The sequence below is a fragment of the Trichosurus vulpecula genome, chromosome 6, assembly GCF_011100635.1.
Source record: "Trichosurus vulpecula isolate mTriVul1 chromosome 6, mTriVul1.pri, whole genome shotgun sequence".
NCBI lineage: Eukaryota > Metazoa > Chordata > Mammalia > Diprotodontia > Phalangeridae > Trichosurus > Trichosurus vulpecula.
The window spans coordinates 208,767,748-208,788,125 of record NC_050578.1 but is presented as its reverse complement, the minus strand read 5'-3'; the positions used below and the strand labels follow the sequence as shown (position 1 = coordinate 208,788,125).

The window sequence follows — 20,378 nt, the reverse complement described above, 5'->3', positions numbered from 1 at the left end:
TGGGCATTTCCTAAGTGCCCAATGGCTTGAATAAAGGCACAGATGGTGTGATTATTAAATTTGCATAAACTGCAAAGCTGGGAGGGTTAGTTAACTCACTGCATGCCGGAGTCAGGATGCAAAAATATCTTGACAACATAAAACAATGGGCCAGATCTAATGAGATAAAATTTAATAAGGATAAATGTTGTCTTACACTTGGGCTCCCAAAAGCTCACAAGTACAAACTGGGGGAGGTTTGTGGCTAGACAACAGTTTGTCTGAAAAAGATCTCCTGGTTTTAGTGGCACAGTGGATAGAAACCTGGGTCTGGAGTCAGGAAGACTCTTCCTGAGTTCAAATCTGGCCTTAGACACTAGTTGCGTGACCCTGGGCAAGTCACTTAACCCTGTTTGCTTCAGTTTCTTCATCTGTAAAATGAGCTAGGGAAGGAAATGGCAAAAAAAAAAAAAAAAAAAACTCCAGTGTGTTTGCCAAGATAACTCCAAACAGGGTCACAAAGAGTTGGCCCCAACTGGTCGATAAGAACAACAAAAGTTCAATATAAATTAACAGTATGATTTGGCAGCCAAAAAAGCTAATACTAGACAGTATTGCTATTAGTGTTTTTTTTCCCAATTACTTCTCAAGACAATTTTTAACATTCATTCTTACAAGATTTTGAGTTCTAAATTTTTCTCCCTCCCTCCCTCCCCTCTTCCTAAAATGGTAGGCAATTTGACAAAGTTTACATGTACCATCATGTAAAACATATTTCCATATTAATCACAGTTACAAAAGAAAAAACAGATGAAAAGGAAAAACATATGAAAAAGAATGAAGTGAAAAAAAAAGTATGGTTCAATCTGCATTCAGAGTCCATCAGTTCTTTATCTGGATGTGGATAGCATTTTCCTTCGTGAGTCCTTTGTGCTTGTCTTGGATCATTGTGTTGCTGGGAAGAGCTGAGTCATTCATAGTTGATCTTCACACAATGTTGCAGATACTGGGTACAATGTCTTCCTGGTTTTGCTCATTTCGCTTTACATCAGTTCATGCAAGTCTTTACAAGTTTTTCTGAAATCTGCCTGTTTATCATTTCTTTTCTAAATATTTAATTAATTCATTTTCAGTTTTCAACATTCACTTCCATAAGTTTTTGAATTTTCTCCCCCTCCCTCCCCAAGACAGCATGCAATCCGATATGGGCTCTATACATACATTCCTATTAAACACATTTTCACATTAGTCATGTTGCATAGAAGAACGATAACGAATGGGAGAAACTATGAGAAAGAAAACAAAACAAAAGAGAAAAGAATCTGCTTCCCTCTGCATTCCAACTCCATAGTTCTTTCTCTGGATGTGGATAGCATTTTCCATCATGAGTCCTTTGGAGAAGTTTTAGGTCCTTTCATTGCTGAGAATGGCTAAGTCTATCAAAATCAGTCCTTGCACAGTGTGGCTGTTACTGTGTACAATATTCTCCTGGTTCTGTTCACTTCACTCAGCATCAGTTCATATAAGTCTTTCCAGGTTTTCCCGAAGTCCACCTGCTCATCATTTCTTATAGTACAATAGTATTCCATTACATTTATATACCACAACTTGTTCAGCCATTCCCCAATTGATGGGTATCACCTCAATTTCCAGTTCTTGGCCACCACAAAAAGAGCTGCTATAAATATTTTTATACATGTGGGTCCTTTCCCCATTTTTATGATCTCTTTGGGATACAGCCCTAGGAGTGATATTGCTAGGTCAAAGGGTATGTACATTTTTATGGCCCTTTGGATATAACTCCAAATTGTTCTCCAGAATGATTAGATCAGCTCACAGCTCCAAAAACAATGAATTAGTGTTGCAACTTTTACATATCTTCTCCAACATAGTTCATCATTTCTTATTATACAATAATATTCCATTACATTCATATACCACAGCTTGTTCAATTATTCCCCAAATGATGGGCATCCCCTCAATATCCAACATTTTACCATCATGAAAAGGGCTGCTATAAATATTTTGAACTCAACTTATTTTTGCACTCCAATATTTTCCTTTTTTTATGATCTCTTTGGGATACTATCCTAGTAGTGGTATTGCTGGGTCAAAGGTTTGCTCAGTTTGGTTGCCCTTTGGGCATAGTTCCCAACTGTTCTCCAGAATGGTTGGATCAGTTCACAACTGCACCAACAATGCATTAGTGTTCCAATTTTCCCATATCCTCTCCAACATTTAAAATTTTCCTGTTTTATCATACTAACCAATCTGATAGGTGTGAGGTGGTACATCAGAGTTGTTTAATTTATATTTCTCTAATCAAAAGTGATTTAAAGCACTTCTTCATATGCCTATAGATAGCTTTGATTTCTTCATAGCCTTTGAGCATTTATCAATTGGGGAATGGCTTGTATTCTTATAAATCTGACTCAGTTCTCTATATATTTGAGAAATGAGGCCTTTATCAGAGACACTTGCTGTAAAGATTGTTTCCCAGCTTTCTGCTCTCTTTCTAATCTTGGTTGCATTGTTTTTGTTTGCGCAAACACTTTAAAATTCAAAACAATCAAAATGATCTATTTTACGTTTTGTGATGCTCTCTGTCTCTTGTTTGGTCATGAATTCTTTCCTTCTCCACAGATCTGACAGGTAGACTATTCCTTGCTCTTATAATTTGCTTATGTCATCATCCTTTATGTCAGACAAAATTTACTGAGACTATAGGTTGCTAGGCGGCACAGTAGATAGAGCCCTGGAGTCAGGAAAAACTGAGTTTAAATCCAGCTTCAGACACTTACTAGTTGTGTGATGCTGGGCAAACCATGTAACCACTGTTGGCCTCAGTTTCCTCATGTATAAAATAGGGAAAATAATAGCATCTATTTCCCAAGGTTGTTATGAGGATCAAATGAGATATTTGTAATGCATTTTCTAAACCTTAAAGCATTATGTAAATGCCAATTATTATTATTACTACTTATACTACCAACTTTCTCATACCCTCACTTCCCACCCCCATACTGCATATGTCTTCCCTCTCCACAGAGGACCTAGCTAATCTCCTATTTTACAGAAAAAAATCAGGTCATCTGTTGTAAGCTCCCTTACTTCATGGCTCAAAATCCTATATATTTTCCATCATCATTTTCTTTGCAACAATCTCTAAGGAAGAAGTGACCCTGCTTGTTAAGTATAATCCTTTTACTTGTGTCTTTGACCTTATCAACCCCTGTATCCCTTGGGAGTTGGTGCTAGAGAGTTTCCACCTTCTTTTTAATTCTCAATCTCTTTCTCCTGGTTCCTTTTCAGCTGCCTACCCCTATGTTCAGGTATCCACCATCCCTAATAAATTTTTTGAAAAAGCAAACAACTTCAATTGACCTTACCTTCCCCTCAAGCAATTAACCTATAACTGTGCTGTTCTGTACCAGAAATTCTTACTGTCTCTACAGCCGCACCACCCACATGCTTCTCAACCTCTCACAACCAGGCTTCCACCCCAACCACTTGACTGAAAGAACTCTCTCTGAGATTGCCAGTGATCTCTTACCTGCTGAATCCAGTGGCCTTTTCTCGGTCCTCATCCGCTGGGACTGCTCTGCATTTTTTGACCCCACAGACTATCCTTTCCTCCTCTTGGATACTCTGTCTTCCATTAGCTTCTGTGATGCTGATCTCTTTGGACTGTCCTCCTATCTCTCTTGCTATTTGTCACCAATTTCACACCACCTAAACAAGGGTGTCCCTCAAGGCTCTCTTCTCTCCTCCTGGACTCTCTCGTGGTGAACTCAGTTTCCGTGGCTTCAGTTAACATCTCTACATAGATGGTTTCCAAATCCATGCACCCAGCCCTGATCTCTTTCCTGAGCTACAGTCCTGCCTTGTTGTCTGCCTGCTTGATGTCTACGTGCGAATGTTCTGTTAGTATCTCAAACTCAACTTATCCCAAACAAAACTCATCATCTGTCCCCTAAAGCATGACCCCTTTCCAAATGTTCTCTGTTCTGTGGAGCATGAGGTGGCTTGATGGCTACAGCATAGGGCTTGTAAGTAGGAAGACCCAAGTTCAAATCCTGCGTGATCCTGGGCAAGTCACCTAAGACTTCTGTGCCTCAGTTTTTACATCTGTAAAATGGAGATAATAATAGCACCAGCCTTCCAGGGTTGTTGTGAGGATCAAACGAAGTAATATTTGTAAAGTGCTTAGCACAGTGCCTGGAACATAGTAGGTATTTAATGAATGCTTTTCTTCCCTCCCTCCCTCCCTCCCTCCCTCTCTCCCTTCCTTCTTCCCTTCCCTTCCCTTCCCTTCCCTTCCCTTCCCTTCCCTTCCCTTCCCTTCCCTTCCCTTCCCTTCCCTTCCCTTCCCTTCCCTTCCCTTCCCTTCCCTTCTCTTCCCTTTTTTTTTTTTAAAAAAAAAGAAAACAACAACAACTGAAAAACATAAGAAGCATTATAAGTACAAGAAATTATTAGTATCCACTAGCCTGTTTGGGAATGATCTAGATTAGCCCTCCTAAAACCCTCATTTAGAGAGAGACATCAAGAGCTGTTTGTGCTGGACTCAGGCCACTCTAAAAGGGACATTCGTTCATTCAACAAATATTGATCAAACACCTACTTCGGGGAGCAGTCATAAATTTAAGGTTGGAAGGGGTCTTATAGGTCATCTTGTCCGTCCCTGCTGCAGATGAAGAAACTGAGACTCAGGGAGAGTAAGCAACTTGCCCAAGGTCCCACGGGTAGGAAGTGGCCAAGACAATTGGGGGGGGGGGGAGGGAAGGAGGGAGGATGGAGGGAGGGGGAGAGAGAGACAGACAGAGAGAGACTGAGAGACAGAGAGATGGAGACAGAGACAGACAGAGAGTGGGAGGGAGGGAGCAGGGGAGAGAGAGAGACAGAGACAGAGACAGAGAATGTACATAGATGGATGACCCTGTTTTAGCCATTTGTGAGTCAACATTGCCATCTGGTGGTCAAGTCTAAGAATGCCCCCCAGCTCACGTCAGGAACCAGGCTATGAGAACACAGCCCTGCTGACAACCTTTTAAGGGACTAGACCCTGAGTTATAGCAATGGGGAGATGAGAGGACTGTGTGAGTCCCTGCACACGTATTTCTCTGTTAGCATCTATGGTGAGTGTGTGTCTGTGTGAGCGTCTTCATGTTCGGCGTATGCGCAGACACACCCGTGTGTTCATGCACTGGCCTGGGTGTGTGTTTGTGCAGACACACATTTCCATCTGCGGAGCAGGCGGGGAAAAGGCATAGTGTGTAGCTCTGGCATGGAAGGAGCTGGATTCTCTGAATCCCTGCTCTAGTGCTAAGTCCTGTGTGACCCTGGGTAAAGACCTTTCCCCTTTCTTGGGCCTCAGTTTCCCAGTCTATAAAACAAGTGTAGTGAAAAGAGGGCTGGATTCTGAAAGGGCCTGAGCTCTGTTACTTAGTGACCCTCATCATTTACCCTCTCTGGGCCTTGGTTTCCCCATCTGTAAAATGAAGGGTGGGACTAGCTGTCCTCTAAGGCCCCATCCAGCTCTAAATCCATGATCCTCTGTGTGTGAATGGTGTGGGTTGGTGTGCTCTTATGTAAGCGGATGAGAGCTTGTCTGGGTATTTGCTGCATCCGTCTGTATCCGGGTGTGTTTATTGTATACACCTGCGTTTGTAAGCAGCTGTGTGTGTGGACAATTGTGCAAGTGTGAATCTGTCTTGTTTGCATGTGAGTCAGAGTCATGGAATCTTGGAACTGAAAGGGAACTCACATGGGACCTGGTTCAGTCATTACCTGGTGAGAAATGCCCTCTACGGCGTTTCTTGGTTTATTGGGTGACTTCAACTACCCAAGCTCACCAAGAAGTTAGCCTTTGTTTAGGACTTCGAGTCTCCTTCTCAGGGGCTGACCATGACCACAGACAACGCTGGGAGGAGTGGAGGGATCTTTGGGGGCAGATCTAGTGACATCATGTTTAAGATGGAGACATCTTTGAAAATCTCTTTGGAGGATGAATTAGTTGACTTGGTCTAGAATGGGAAAAAACTGTTGTGTTCCTACAGGCGCACCGTTTTTGGCAAGACTTCACCACGGAATCGAGCCTTTTTGCTATTTTATTGGGCTCAGTGGATAGAGTGCTGGGCTTGGAGTTAGGAAGACTCATCTTTCTGAGTTCAAATATGACCTCAGATATTTACTAGCTGTGTGATCCTGGGCAAGTCACTTAACCCGGTTTGCTTCGATTTCCTTATTTGTAAAATGAGCTGGAGAAGAAAATGGCAAACTACTACATTATTGCCAAGAAAACCCCAAACGTGGTTGTGAAGAGTTGGACATAATTGAAAGACTGATCAAGAAGCTATTTTATTTCCTTTTTTCTGAGCAAAATTAAGACATCAGAGGCCCAAAAGTAGATTTTAGTCTCCAGGGTTACCTGTATGCTAGTATAGCTCCTATGGGACTGTTGGACCATCCTATACCCGAGTCCCAGAGATGGAAGTCTCTTAGTCCAAGAGATGTCAGAAAGCAGGACAGTACTGGAATACAAAGGGAAGAGAGGCACAAACATTCTCAACCATGTGTCAGCCATTGAGAGCTTCCTAGATATAAGACAGTGGAGCACCTGGACAGTCTAAATCCTAGAGTCCAGCCTTCTAGCCAGAGAAAGGAAGTTTCTTACACAGTACCAGCCTCTTGGAGAGAGAAGAGGATCACATATGTGGCTCCTGAAGATGGAGAGGGAGCAGGGAGCTTAAACAGGAAATTGAATCAAAAAAGTTGGGCATTGTCCTACCCTGTTACCATGAGTTATTCAGACAGTACAGCTAACCCAAGTGGAGGGAGTTCCTGAATGAGCTCCAGGAAGAAGCTTCTGTTTCCCTTTCAGAGTAGTACCAAAACACTGTGTATGGATCTCTGGGGGTGAAAGTAGAACTCACCAGAATATCAGGGTATTCCCTGTCTGGCTATCCATAGTCCCTTGTCCTTGAGAAGGGGAGGAGAAAGAAGGACAGGAATTTAAGTTATTGGGGTAACATCCTAAATTAGGATGCCCTGGTCGGGGGGGGGGTATAGGAGTCTCCGCACCAGAATGGTGGTTTATTGCAAACTTAAGTTTATTTCTCTTCAAAGGGGGAGTCCAAACTACACAGTGGTGCTAAGAGTTTGGAGAATTCTAGGATCTTGGGGAGAAGTGGGACTCACTAGAGAGGGAGGGATATTGTGTCAATTGTTTGTGGATTACTGAGTTCTTTATATGTTTTCTGCATTATCTGTGGGTGGAATATAGGCTGTCCTTACCCAATGTACCTATTGTTAACTTGAATGCTTATACAGGAAAGGGGAATCCATTTAGTCACATATAGGGAGACAGACATAGTTATATTCCATCTATATTCTGAGATTTTCCAGAGGAAATTTTGTGAAATCAAAAGGGCCAAAGAGAGAATGTTTTGGAAGGAACCAACCCCCAGATTGAACTTGTTCTGTGTCAACTCATAGTCTGGGAGCAGGGCAACAGGTTACACTTATAAATAGTATTCTGGCTTCCATTTAAAGACCAACAGGAGCGAAACAAAACAAAACAAAACAATTTACTACCTCTTTTGAACATCTCTCTGTATTTGTGTACATGAGTGTCTATGCTTGTTTAGGGGACAGTGTTAAAATGCACCTAACCTAGAGAGGCCCCTCGACCTTTTGTCTCTGTAGCTAGTCCAGGCCCCAGCAAAAATGTTACTATTTAGGGGAAGTTTGCCTTTGGTTGCCTCCATAGTTCTTTCTTTCCCACATCATTGGCCCTTCCCTCCACCAGTGCTCAAGGCTTGCCTCTGGACATCATCACTCCTCCCTTGGAAACAAATCATCCAATATGGAGGTCTTAAGTGTGATGGAAACATTATACTCCTTGGATTACACACTTCAGAGCATGGGTTCTTGATGTTTTCTGTGTCATGGATCCCTGTGGCAGTCTGGTAAAGCCCATCCCAAAATAATGTTCTAAAACACATAACATAAAGTACATAGAATTACAAAGGAAACCAATTATGTAGAAACGTAGGTATTGAATTAAAAAAAAAAAACAACAAGCTCGTGAACCCTTGCTTTACAATACTGTAAGGATAATTAACTGTGAAAGACTTAGTAACTTTAATCAATACGAGTCACCATAACTCCAAAGAACTCATGATATCAAATGCTTTCCACCTCCAGATAGGAAGATGATGGACCCAGAGTATAGATTTTCTTGCTTTTTTTTTCAGAACATGGCTAATACAGAAATATATTTTACGTGACCGTATAAAGGGTATCATGTTTCTTGCCTTCTCAATTGGTTGAAGAGGGAGTGGAGGGAGGGAGAGAGTGAAAATGAAAATAAAATAAAATTTAAAAATTAAAAGCAAACAAAAAGAACCCCTGCTTTTAGAAGATTAAGAAATGCTAATGGTGGAATTTCTTACATTGCAGAAGGTGAGTAGAGGGAGATTTTTTTGCTTAGAAAACCACAGTGTAGAGGGAAAAGCATGAAATTCAGACTCAGAGGTCCTGGGTTTGAGTTCTGGTTAGAGTTACTAGCTGTGTGAACTTGAACAGGTCACTTCCCACCCCAGAATCACAATTCCCTCCATAAAATTTAAGTCAATTCAACAAGCATTTATTAAGGCTTCCTATGTGCCCAGCACTGTGCCAGCTACTAGGTATCTCTAGTAAGTAACCCTACAAAGAAAGGAATGAAATTTCTACTGCCCTTAAGGGCCTTACATTCTGAAGTAGAAGGAACTGGTTGGTATGATCGCTAAGGTCCATCCCAATATGAATGTATTTCTCCCAGCTCACAAATAGGAGAACACCCCTTTGGCATAAGGCCAGTCTCAATCCCTGTGTTCCAACACACCAGGTCTTTGAGACCCTGAAAGGAGAGTTTTCTACACGAACACAGCATCAAATCTAACCAGAAGCCGACAAAATTTCCAGTTCATAGGCAATGCCTGAGAAAGGGAGGTGAAGAAGGAGAGAATGAGACAAAGGAGGCCGTTGGCTTATGTCCCTGTGTCTTCCAGGCAGCCTGGATTATTGTGCCTCCAGCCCTTGCAGAAATGGAGGGTCCTGCTCCAACTCCCAAGACTCCACTTCCTATCACTGTACCTGCCCTGAGGAGTTCACTGGCAAGGACTGCGAAATGGGTAAGGAGTCCCCTCCCCCACCCCAGCACCAGCCTTGAGAAGCAGCTTGGGGACCTGGGATGAGGGACAGGCAAAAGAGAAGGTGCTAGGTTTGGGATAATAGGCACAGGTCAATTTGACAGAGTAGAAGAAGCACTGGGTTGGAAAACAAGAGACCTGGGTTTGAGAGCCTGTTATACTTATTAGCTATTTCCTCATATATTTTTGTTTTAGTTTTGGGTTTTGTATTTTTTGGGCTCTACCTGTAACTACATTTGCGAGGGCTCTCCTACTCTGATGAATACACTTGTACCTCTGGGACTTGGCCATTTATAGTCTTAAAGTGATGCCTAGAGCAGAGAAAGGAGTCTAACCCTCTGGCCAGGTTTCCTATCCACTACGCAACGTTGGCTCTTTGGTTCAAACAGGAGATGCTTTGGTGAAAGATCAATCTAGTGCCTTCAGATAATTGTGACATCTTCACATTTGTGCCAACTCTTAAAATAAATAACATTTTGGTTAGTTGGATGATGTAGTGGTTAGAGCATTGCGGGACCCGGGAGTACCTGAGTTTGCACCCTGCCGCAGGCACTTAGTGCCGTAACCCTCTCAGCCCCAGGTTTTCCATCTGCAAAATGGGGGTACTAGTAGCTTCTCCCCCTAGGGTTATTGTGAAGACCAAGTGAGGTAATATTTGTAAAACATTCTGCCAGCCTTAAAGAGCTACATAACTGATATCGATTGTTATTATCAGACCTTTAAAAAGTACACTCAGGTCCTATATAGAAACCTCTTTGGGACTCCCTAAAATCACAGGATAGAGGCGGATGCCTGCTTCTTCTTTCCAATGCAGCGCTTTCTGATGTACATTTATTTTTGTTGTTGTTAATAATAATAACTCACATTTTTTATAGCGCTTGGACTTTCCTCATAACAACCCTGCAAAGTGAGCTGTATACATATCACAAGCCCCGTCTAACAGATGAGGTAACAGGGCACAGAAAGATGAAGGTCACACAGCTGCAGTGGGCGGAATCCAGCTAGCCTCTCTGAGTCCAGTACTTGTTCCATTAACAACACTGAAACCTGCACCTAGAGGAAGCTAGCGGTGGAGTGGATGGAGTCCTGGGTTTGGACTCAGGAGGATCTGAGTTCAAATAGAGCCTTTCTGGGTGTCAAGTTCCTCATCTCTAAGATAAGAGATTTGGACTAGGTCAGCTCAGAAGTCCCTTGCAGCGCTAAGTCCTGATTTTGACCAAGAGGAATCAATTGTTACCACGGAACCTGACTGCTGGACTAATTTGTCTTTATTGTCCTTCAGTTCTGTTCTCACTGATGTGATTAGTTCCTATTAGCTTCTGCTTTGTCTGGGATGGGAGCCTAGTGAGAGGAAGAACAAAGGTAGATGCTATTAGGACAGGATCTGGTTTATTTTTGCTCATAATTTCTATGTTTTCTTCCTACTGAACAGAGAAATGCTTTGATGAAACCCGTTATGAGTACTTCGACATAGATGAAAGTTGGGCTCGAATCCATGAAGGGGTCGTAGAATGGTGCAATTGCTCCAGGGGTCACATTAACTGTGAGAAGATCCGATTCACAGGTAGCCTGAATTTTCCCTGTCCCCGCTCCCCACCCTTTGGCAACTGAGCAAAATGGAAGGGAGGGAGCTGTTGCTAAGGGACAAATGATGAAGAGGTGAGCCAAATGGGACAGAGACACAAAAAGAGTGGGAAATACCACGAAATGTTAGAACCACAAAGGACTTCAGAAAATAAAGCATAGAATGCCAGAGATGGAGTTAATTGACTTTAGATACAGTTGACAGACTAGATTAGAGAGGACTTTAGAATGCAGCCACTAGGTGGCACTGTGGGAATGCACACCTAGCTGCCTGATCTTCCAATGGTGCCAGCGTGAACCAGATTTATGCTGGTTGCCACTCGCCTACTGACTCTCCTTATATTTCATCTCCTGGAAAAGAGCCCTAGATCTGGAGTCCAGGACTTAGACTTGAATCCTGGCTATAGAAGTGTGAGCCTCTACTGGTCTCTTGGCACTGCCTTTACTTATTGACAAATCTCTTCCTTCCACTCACAGAAATCTGTGAATCAAACGCTTCTACTTAAGCATCATTATGCCAGTAAACAGCTTAATTGGATAAAATAGAAGGGTAATAAAAAATGGAACCATTATCATGTTGTCCCCTCCACTTCACAGGGACCTCCAGGAAACTACCCAGGATTCTAGATATTTTGTGAGTCAGAATCATCTCCAAACAATGTCTCAAGAGCCCCTATTAATGTGCTTACTTTTACTAGCCAGCATAGGGATACAATTAATTCAAAGTAAAGGAATTTAGTAAAACAATACGGCAATAAAATAGCAGAACATTTCCACTATAAACCTTTGATCCCTCTATCCCACAAATACATGCACAATTAATAAGTGTGGACAGGCATGGGGTGATGCATGGTGCATACACATGTGAAGGACATGTGGGACCAAGGCACACATGGGGAGGAATGATTTATGCCTCAGATACTACTTTCTGCTGTGCCCGCTTCCAGTCAGATGTCCCTTCTCTGCTGCTCCCTGACAGACTTTATGTGGCAACTCTTCCTTGCTGGGCATCACATCTCTGTTCCATTTGATACACTGTAAAGATACCCAGCTAGCTTCAGAGTCAACAAATGCCCTGTCCAACACAAGGGATTTGATTCATTCAATTAAATTCAATAAACATTTAGTAAGCACCGACTATGTGCCAGGTACTGTCCTAAGCACCAGGGATACAAATAAAAAGAAGACAGTCCCTTTCCTCAAGGAGGTTACAATCCCATGGATGAACTAGAAAATGGGAGGGCTGGCCGCTAGGGACTATCATGTTCTGTGGGGTGTCCAAACCAAGCAAAGCTGCTGATGGAAAGGGATGTAAGCAATGATTTCCTTCAAGGGAAAGCTATAGATTTTGCAGCACAATCTTTCAGCCATCACCCTCCATCCATTAGGATGTGTTGTGATTAGTAAGCTCCTTTCCTGCCTGTAGGGAAGGGCTCCAGCTCAGCTCTGACCTCCAGCCCAGGTACCACCATCTGCAGGATCATCAACACTTTGTCCTCCATCCACTGGGGAATTTTGTGATTAGTAAACATGTCTCCTAAAGGGGAGAACTGTAGCTTTCTCTGGCAGGATGCTCACAGAAAATAGAAAATGCTCAGACTTTTGGAACTCTTTTTTGAGTTATGTACCCTTTTCCTATCCTGAGTCCTCAGTTCAGCTATAACATCTATCAGTCAGTCAATGCACACTTATTAAACATCACTCACTATGTGCCAGGCACTGTGCCCAGTCCTAGGGATACAAGAAAAGATAACAGAAATTCACTCTAGCTTTTAGTTCTCATTCCACTGGCTGTGGCAAATATCTCCAGGACTCAATTTCCTTAAATGGAAAAGGAACTGGGTGAAACTGTGGTAAGAAAAATGCTTTTATTTTCCCTTACAACGGTCTAGTTTTCTATGCAAATGACAAGGGCTGGGATGGCCGTAGAAGACTGGGAAGACCCGTGACCTCTATTCCACTTCCTTTCTCATCTACTTTCTTTTAGCATAAACCACAGCTTGGTCTCTGTCTGGTCTGTCTGCACTCCTAATTAATATTGATTTTATATCCTAATCAGTCACCAGGGTCCCAGTCCCTCCCAGAGACAGAAAACTCTTTAGACTCCTTCTATGTTTCTCTCTGTGTGTCTCTTTCTCCTTTCAGCCACACTGGGGGTCAGGAATAAGAGGAGTCCTGGAAATTTACTGCGTTCTCCTGGACTTCCCACTTCCCCATGAAAGGGAGCAGGATAGATGCAGCTGTCACCTCTACTTGGAGATTAGAAAATACCATGTAAACTTTAAGTGATTCTTGCAGTCACATCCGCACGGGCGAACAGGGCGATGGGATACTGACTCTTAGGTCCCTGAGAACACCTGTTCCCCAGAGTTCTAGAACTCTGTGCCCTGTCTGTGCATGATCTTGTCTCTCTTTGCAACTCTGAGTGTTGGAATGAGGTGCAGCTTAAGCTTCCCCAGAGACTGGTACCTTACGGCATGGGCAGATTGTTATAAGTCTAGTGCTGATTGTGGCGGGAGGCCCTGACTGCCCTGGTGTCCCTCCGGGTCCCACTCTTCTTCATTCTACCGAAGCATACAGGGAACTAAGCGTCATCATTGCAACATCTGCTACCTCGACAGTACAGGGATTATTGCCTCCATTTTGCAGAGAAGAACATTGAGGCCCAGAAGGAAAGGTGGTTTACCTAAAATCATGCAGCTGGTGACAAGGGCTGGGACATCAACCCATAGCTTCTCACTCTAAAGACAATGCTCCTTTGCCTCTATCATGTTGGGACTCAGCTTTCAAGTTCCTTGTATCTCAAAATAATCCCATCTTTTCCCCTTTCTGCCACAAATATTACCCCTGATACTCTGATCTAAACAATCTGGTAAACTAATTCATAGTAACACGTCAGGGACGGAGAATGGTTTTCTGTGGTCAAGGGAGGGGTTGGGACAAGAGATGTCTGGAGAGGACAATGCTGAACCCCAAAGAATGAAGCTGTAATGGTAGAATTTCAGGCCTTCTTCCAGGCTGATGAGAGAAGCATGTTTAGGAAGGGGAGCCTTCTCCACACACCTCAGATCATGTCATGTAGGTAATGCTTTTCCAATGAAGTGGATTGTCTCTTTGTGGGTCTTTCATTCAAGAAATATTTATTAAGGGACTATGCTCAGTGCTAGGGATACACAAATGAAAAAATGGCATAGTTCCTGCCTTCAAGGGGTTCATTATCTACTAGAAAGATATATACGGAAATAAATATAATCTCTGTTACAATATGATACATATTCAGCGGCAGAGTTTACACAGACTAGTAGAAGAGATTTGAGGGAGGGAGGGAGGGATCACTTTGAGCTGAGGGATTAGGGAAGGCATCAGGCAGGTGACACCTGAAGTGGGCATGGAAGAAATGGAAGGATTCTAACAGACATCTGTTTGTGTGTAGGAGGGCTGGGAGCAGTGCCCATACAAGCCAGGGAAGTGGAGCACAGGTGAGGGTGGAGAAAACAGGAACAGGACAGTAGGAGGGAGGTAAGAGAGGCTCCTAGCAGGGGGTCCAGCCTGAAGCCCTCAAGAGCCCCAGAATAGGGGAAAGAAAGGAATCCTGGGGGAGTTCAGGTGGTTCCTGCTCTGTATGATGTATCTTCCACCCACTCTCACCTGCAGCCTGTGTGAATAACCCGTGCCTCCATGACAGTGTCTGTAGAATGATTGTCTCCACGGGGAAGACCATCTGTGCTTGTCAAGGGCCCTATGTAGGGAAATACTGCAACATTGGTAAGTCAACATGCCAGCCAAAGAATTGTCTATATTAGACATTATCTTTAATATCGTTAATGAATGTCTACATTAGAACATTGAGATGGAACAGACTATAGAACATAGAATGTCAGCCCTGTTGTGTTTTGTCCTTTGTTTTCAAAGAGGACCATGGTATCAGAGAAATGATAACATGACTTGCAGTTGACTTTGATTTGAGCGAAGGAGGGCTGTGCAAGGTCACCAGCCTCACTTTTTCCTCCAGAGCCGTCTGGGTCCAGTGACCAGATATTCATCAGGATGACTGGAAATGACCCAGGATGCAATGAGAGAGCCCTTTTAGGCTAAGGCCTTTTCAGGTTCTCATTTAGAGTGAGGTAATGCCCATTAAGTGAATAGGCCTCTTTAAGAAGTGAGTCAGGCAATGGTCCCTTTAATTAGAAAAAAGAAGAAAAAATCAAGCTGGGAGGGGGAAGACCCTCAGGGTTGCTGTTTCAAAGAGACATTCTCTATAAGCCAGGAGGGTTAGGGTTAGGGTTAGTGACTTTAGAACACAGGATATTAGAGTTGGCTAGTACCTTAGAACGCAAAACATGGAATGTCAGACCTGGAAGAAGCTTTAGAACATAGGGCGTTAGCTAAAAGGGACCAGAAAACATAGAATATCAGAACTAGAAGTGAACTTCCAACATAGAACATAGGCTATCAGAGCTGAGAGGGACCTTGGAACATGGAACATAGAATATCAGAGCTAGAAGTGGACTTAGAACACAGGACATTAGAGCTGAAAGGGACCAGAAAACATAGAACATCAGAACCTGAAGGGAACTTAGAACATAGAACATAGGCTATCAGAACTGAGAGGGACCTTGGAACATGGAAGATAGAACATCAGAGCTGGAAGTGGACTTAGAACACAGGACATTAGGAACAAGGAAACAGAACATCAGAGCCAGAAATGAAGTTGGAACATAGAACATAGGCTGTCAGAGCTTAGAGGGACCTTGGAATGTGGAACATAGAATATCGGAGCTGGAAGTGGACTTAGAACATAGGACATTAGAGCTGAAAGGGACCATAGAACACAGAATGTCAGAGCTAAAAGGGAACTTACAATGTAGAACAGAGGCTATCAGAACTGAGAGGGACCTCGGAACATGGAACATAGAATATCTATAGAACTATAGAACAGAGACAGTTGGAACTGGAAGAGACTTTAAAACTCATTAGAGTTGTAACTATGGTTATGGTGCCTAGAGCAAGCAGTAAAAAGTGAATGCCTTGGTACAACTGAGTCTGACAGAGCCCCAAGGACATTATGAGGAGTAGGGGAAGGCCGAGCCAAGAAGAAGCTCACCTGGGGTATGGCTGCCAAGAGGAAGGGTGATAACCATTTGGTAGCTTCCTATTATAGTTAATTATTTTTGCTACTGAGGTGCTAAGATTAGTCGTTTCTATACCACTGAAGGAATGAAAGTGCCCTGTCATTTGAGCACCCCAGAAAAAAGCCCAGTCACCCCACCTTCATGACAGCTCCTTAACAAAGTGCTAGAGCTGAAAAGAATCTAGAAAATATAGAAGGTTAGCATTGGAAAGGACCTCTAAGAATAGCTAGTCTACCTTCTTCCTTTTACAGAGCAACAAAATAAGGTACAGAAAGGAGTGTGGGACAGTGGAAAGAGCCAGGACTCTATAGTTAGATGACCTGGGTTCAAATCTCACCTCTGGTGCTGACTGTCTGTGTGACCTTGAACAAGGAACCAAACTTCCCTGGGCATCAGCTTTCTCATCTGTAAAATGAGGGACTGGATCTCGCTGAGACTCCTTCAAGCTCAGGTTCTAGGAACCTATAAATAAGCTCAATATAATAATAACAATAATATATTATGATATAAATAATAAGTAATTTAGAAACAAAGCCTGAACTGGACCCCATGTACCCTGATTTTTAGACTATAGACAGATATGTAACACAGAGCGCCTGCCCAAGGGGAGCTCAGAGGTCAACTGGAGAGACAGGACTTGAACACAGGAAATACCAAGAGAACAGTACAAAATAGACCTGTGTATAACAAGATGGTAGAGTGTTGGAAACAGACTACGAAAGCCATCTGAGTTTGGAGAAGGGTCAGTGTAAGTGTGATCGTGTTACTCAGTCAAATGAAGGGACAGGAGGTAGGATGAGCCTGGATGGGGACTCAGGAGACCTGGATTCTCGTCCTTGTTCTGCTAACTTTCTATATAACCTTGAGAATGAGACAACATCTGAGATATAATCTCTAAAATGCAGATGCCCCGGAAGGTTGCAGGTATCACATGTGAAGAATTACTATCCAGGGCTGTTCAGTAATTCATAGTGGGGAAAAGATAGAAGTAATACTCATGGGCTCAGATGTCTATGGAGCAACACAAATAATATTAGTAGCTGGACCAACAGCTGAGTTTCAGTTTTCTTTTTTTTTTAAATTTTCTTTATTATTTATTTATTTAATATTTTTAGTTTTCAGCATTGATTTTCATAAGAGTTCGAATTACAAATTTTCTCCCCATTTCTACCCTCCCCCTGCTCCAAGATGGCATATATTCTGATTGCCCTGTTCTCCAGTCAGCCCTCCCTTCTGTCACCCTACTTCCCCCCCATCCCCTTTTCCCTTACTTTCTTGTAGGGCAAGATAGAATTCTATGCCCCATTGCCTATATACCTTATTTCCTAGTTGCATGTAAAAACTTTTTTTTTGAACATCTGCTTTTAAAACTTTGAGTTCCAAATTCTCTCCCGTCCTCCCTCCTCACCCACCCTCCCCAAGAAGACAAGCAATTCAACATAGGCCACATGTGTATCATTATGCAAACCCTTCCACAATACTTATGTTGTGAAAGACTAACTATATTTTGCTCCTTCCTATCCTATCCCCCTTTATTCAATTTTCTCCCTTGACCCTGTCCCTTTTCGAAAGTGTTTGCTTTTGATTACCTCTTCCTCCATCTTCCCTCTCTTCTATTGTCCCCCCCTTTTTATCAACTTCCTCCTTCTTTCCTGTGGGGTAAGATACCCAATTGAGTGTGTATGTTATTCCCTCTTCAGGTCAAATCCGATTGCTTTTTCTTGCCACTTTTTTGTGAGATAAATTACCCCATTCTATCTCTTCCTTTCTCCCTGTCTCAATATATTCTTCTCTCATCCCTTAATTTGATATTTTTTTTAGATATCATCCCTTCATACTCAACTCACCCTGTGCCCTCTGTTTACATGTATATATATATATATTCCCTTCAGCTACCCTAATACTGAGGTCTCATGAATTATACACATCATCTTTCCATGTAGGAATGTAAACAAAATAGTTCAACTTTAGTAAGTCCCTTATGATTTCTCTTTCTTGTTTACCTTTCCATGCTTCTTTTGATTCTTGTGTTTGAAAGTCAAAATTTCTATTCAGCTCTGGTCTTTTTGCTGAGAAATCTTGCAAGTCCTCTATTTTATTGAAAATCCATATTTTGCTTTGGAGCATGATACTCAGTTTTGCTGGGTAGGTGATTCTAGGTGATTTTAATCCTAGGTAGGTGATTTTAATCGTAGCTCCATTGACCTCTGGAATATTGTATTCCAAGCCCTTCAATCCCTTAATGTAGAAGCTGCTAGATCTTGTGTTATCCTGATTGTGTTTCCACAATACTCAAATTGTTTCTTTCTGGCTGCTTGCAGTATTTGCTCCTTGATTTGGGAGCTCTGGAATTTGGTGACAATATTCCTAGGAGTTTTCTTTTTGGGATCTATTTGAGGAGGCGATCGGTGGATTCTTTCAATTTCTATTTTGCCCTGTGGCTCTATAATATCAGGGCAGTTGTCCTTGATAATTTCTTGAAAGATGATATCTAGGCTCTTTTTTTTGATCATGACTTTCAGGTAGTCCAATAATTTTTAAATTATCTCTTCTGGATCTATTTTCCAGGTCAGTGGTTTTTCCAATGAGATATTTCACCTTGTCTTCCATTTTTTCATTCCTTTTGTTCTGTTTTATATCTTGATTTCTCATAAAGACACTAGTTTCCACTTGCTCCAATCTAATTTTTAAGGTAGTATTTTCTTCAGTGGTCTTTTGGACCTCCTTTTCCATTTGGCTAATTCTGCCTTTCAAGGCATTCTTCTCCTCATTGGCTTTTTGGAGATCTTTTGCCATTTAAGTTAGTCTATTTTTTACAGTGTTATTTTCTTCAGTATTTTTTTGGGTCTCCTTTAGCCAGTCATTGACTTGTTTTTCATGGTTTCCTCGCATCCTTCTCATTTCTCTTCCCAATTTTTCCTCTACTTCTCTAACTTGCTTTTCCAAATCCTTTTTGAGCTCTTGCATGGCCTGAGACCAGTTCACGTTTTTCTTGGAGGCTTTTGATGTAGGCTCTTTGACTTTGTTGACTTCTTCTGGCTGTATGTTTTGGTCTTCTTTGTCACCAAAGAAAGATTCCAAAGTCTGAGTCTGAATCTGAGTCCATTTTCACTGCCTGGCCATGTTTCCAGCCAACTTACGTTACCCTTGAGTTTTTCGTTGGGGTATGACGGCTTGTAGAGTAGAGAGTACTTTGTCCCAAGCTTGAGGGGCTGTGCTGTTGTTTTCAGAGGTATTTCTACACAGCAAGCACTACTCCTCCCCCAAGAACTGCCAACCCAGACCAGACTCAGATCTAAGCTGGCTCTGCACTCCTGCTCACATCTGCCACTTAATTCCTCCCACCAGGTGGGCCTGGGGCCAGAAGCAACTGCAGCTGTAGCTCTGGAAGCAGCCTCAGAGCTGCACCACCTCTGCTGCCCCCAGGGCAGTGGCCAAACAGCAGACTCCTTTCACTTTGTCCCAGCAGCTTTTCCCACTAACCTTCTCTGTTGTCTTTGGTGTTTGTGGGTTGAGAAGTCTGGTAACTGCCACAGCTCACTGATTCAGGGCGCTAGGGCCTGTTCCACCTGGCTCCCGGCCTGGTTGGTCTGGGGGCATCCCATGCTGGGCTCTGCTCTGCTCCTACCTCTGTGGGTTAGACCTTACCCCGCGACCATCCAGGTTGTCCTGGGCTGGAGCCCTGCTTCCCCTCTTCCTTTTCGTGGGTTCTTCAGTTCTAGAATTTGTTCAGAGCCATTTTTTATAGGTGTTTGGAGGATCCTGGGGGAGAGCTTTGTCCCTGCTTTCCAGCTGCCATCTTGGCTCCACCCCTGAGTTTTGGTTTTCTTATCTGAAAAATGAAAGAAAAATATAAGACCTCTAAGGTCTACTTCAATTCTGTCATTCTATATTCTATGATCAACTTTGATTGCTGGCAAAATTCATGAATATATAATTAAAGGAATATAATTTGTGAGTATTTTACAAAGGGAAATGCTGATCACTAAGAACCAGCATGGGTTCATAAGGAACAGGCCATGCCATATCAACATCATTGAGTTTTTGATAGGGTTACAGACTGGCTGATAAGTGAATACTATAGACATAGCTTATTAAGTTTTAGTAAAGCAATAAAAGTTTTTTTTAATTATAAATTCAATAATGAACAACAATAATCAAATAGACATGCAAAATGAAGAGTAAATTATTGCATAAACCTCATTATTTAACAAGGTAGAGCCAAATGAGTTAGCAGGCAACAAACAAGCAAAAAATATTGCTGTTCTATTATATAAAGTTCTATTAATCTCTGTATTTCCTCCCTCCCTCCCTCCTTCCTTCCTTCCTTCCTTCCTTTTTTCTTTCTTCTTTCCTTCTTTTCTTCTTTCCTTCCTTCCTTCCTGCCTTCCTTCCTTCCTTCCTTTTTTCTTTCTTCTTTCCTTCTTTCCTTTTTTCTTTCCTTCCTTTCTTATATGATTTCAATACAAGTGTGTATAATCCTGGT

General features: G+C 42.4%; 1 protein-coding gene across 1 annotated transcript in view; it reads left to right on the top strand.

Moving 5' to 3' along the window:
- Positions 1-20,378, top strand: part of HGFAC (HGF activator) — a 60,035-nt gene that overhangs the window by 18,672 nt on the left and 20,985 nt on the right. Inside the window, exons 5-7 of the mRNA XM_036764014.1 lie at positions 9,036-9,158; positions 10,609-10,740; positions 14,415-14,525. Of these exons, the coding sequence (XP_036619909.1) occupies positions 9,036-9,158; positions 10,609-10,740; positions 14,415-14,525 (366 nt within the window). The remainder of the gene's footprint in view (positions 1-9,035; positions 9,159-10,608; positions 10,741-14,414; positions 14,526-20,378) is intronic.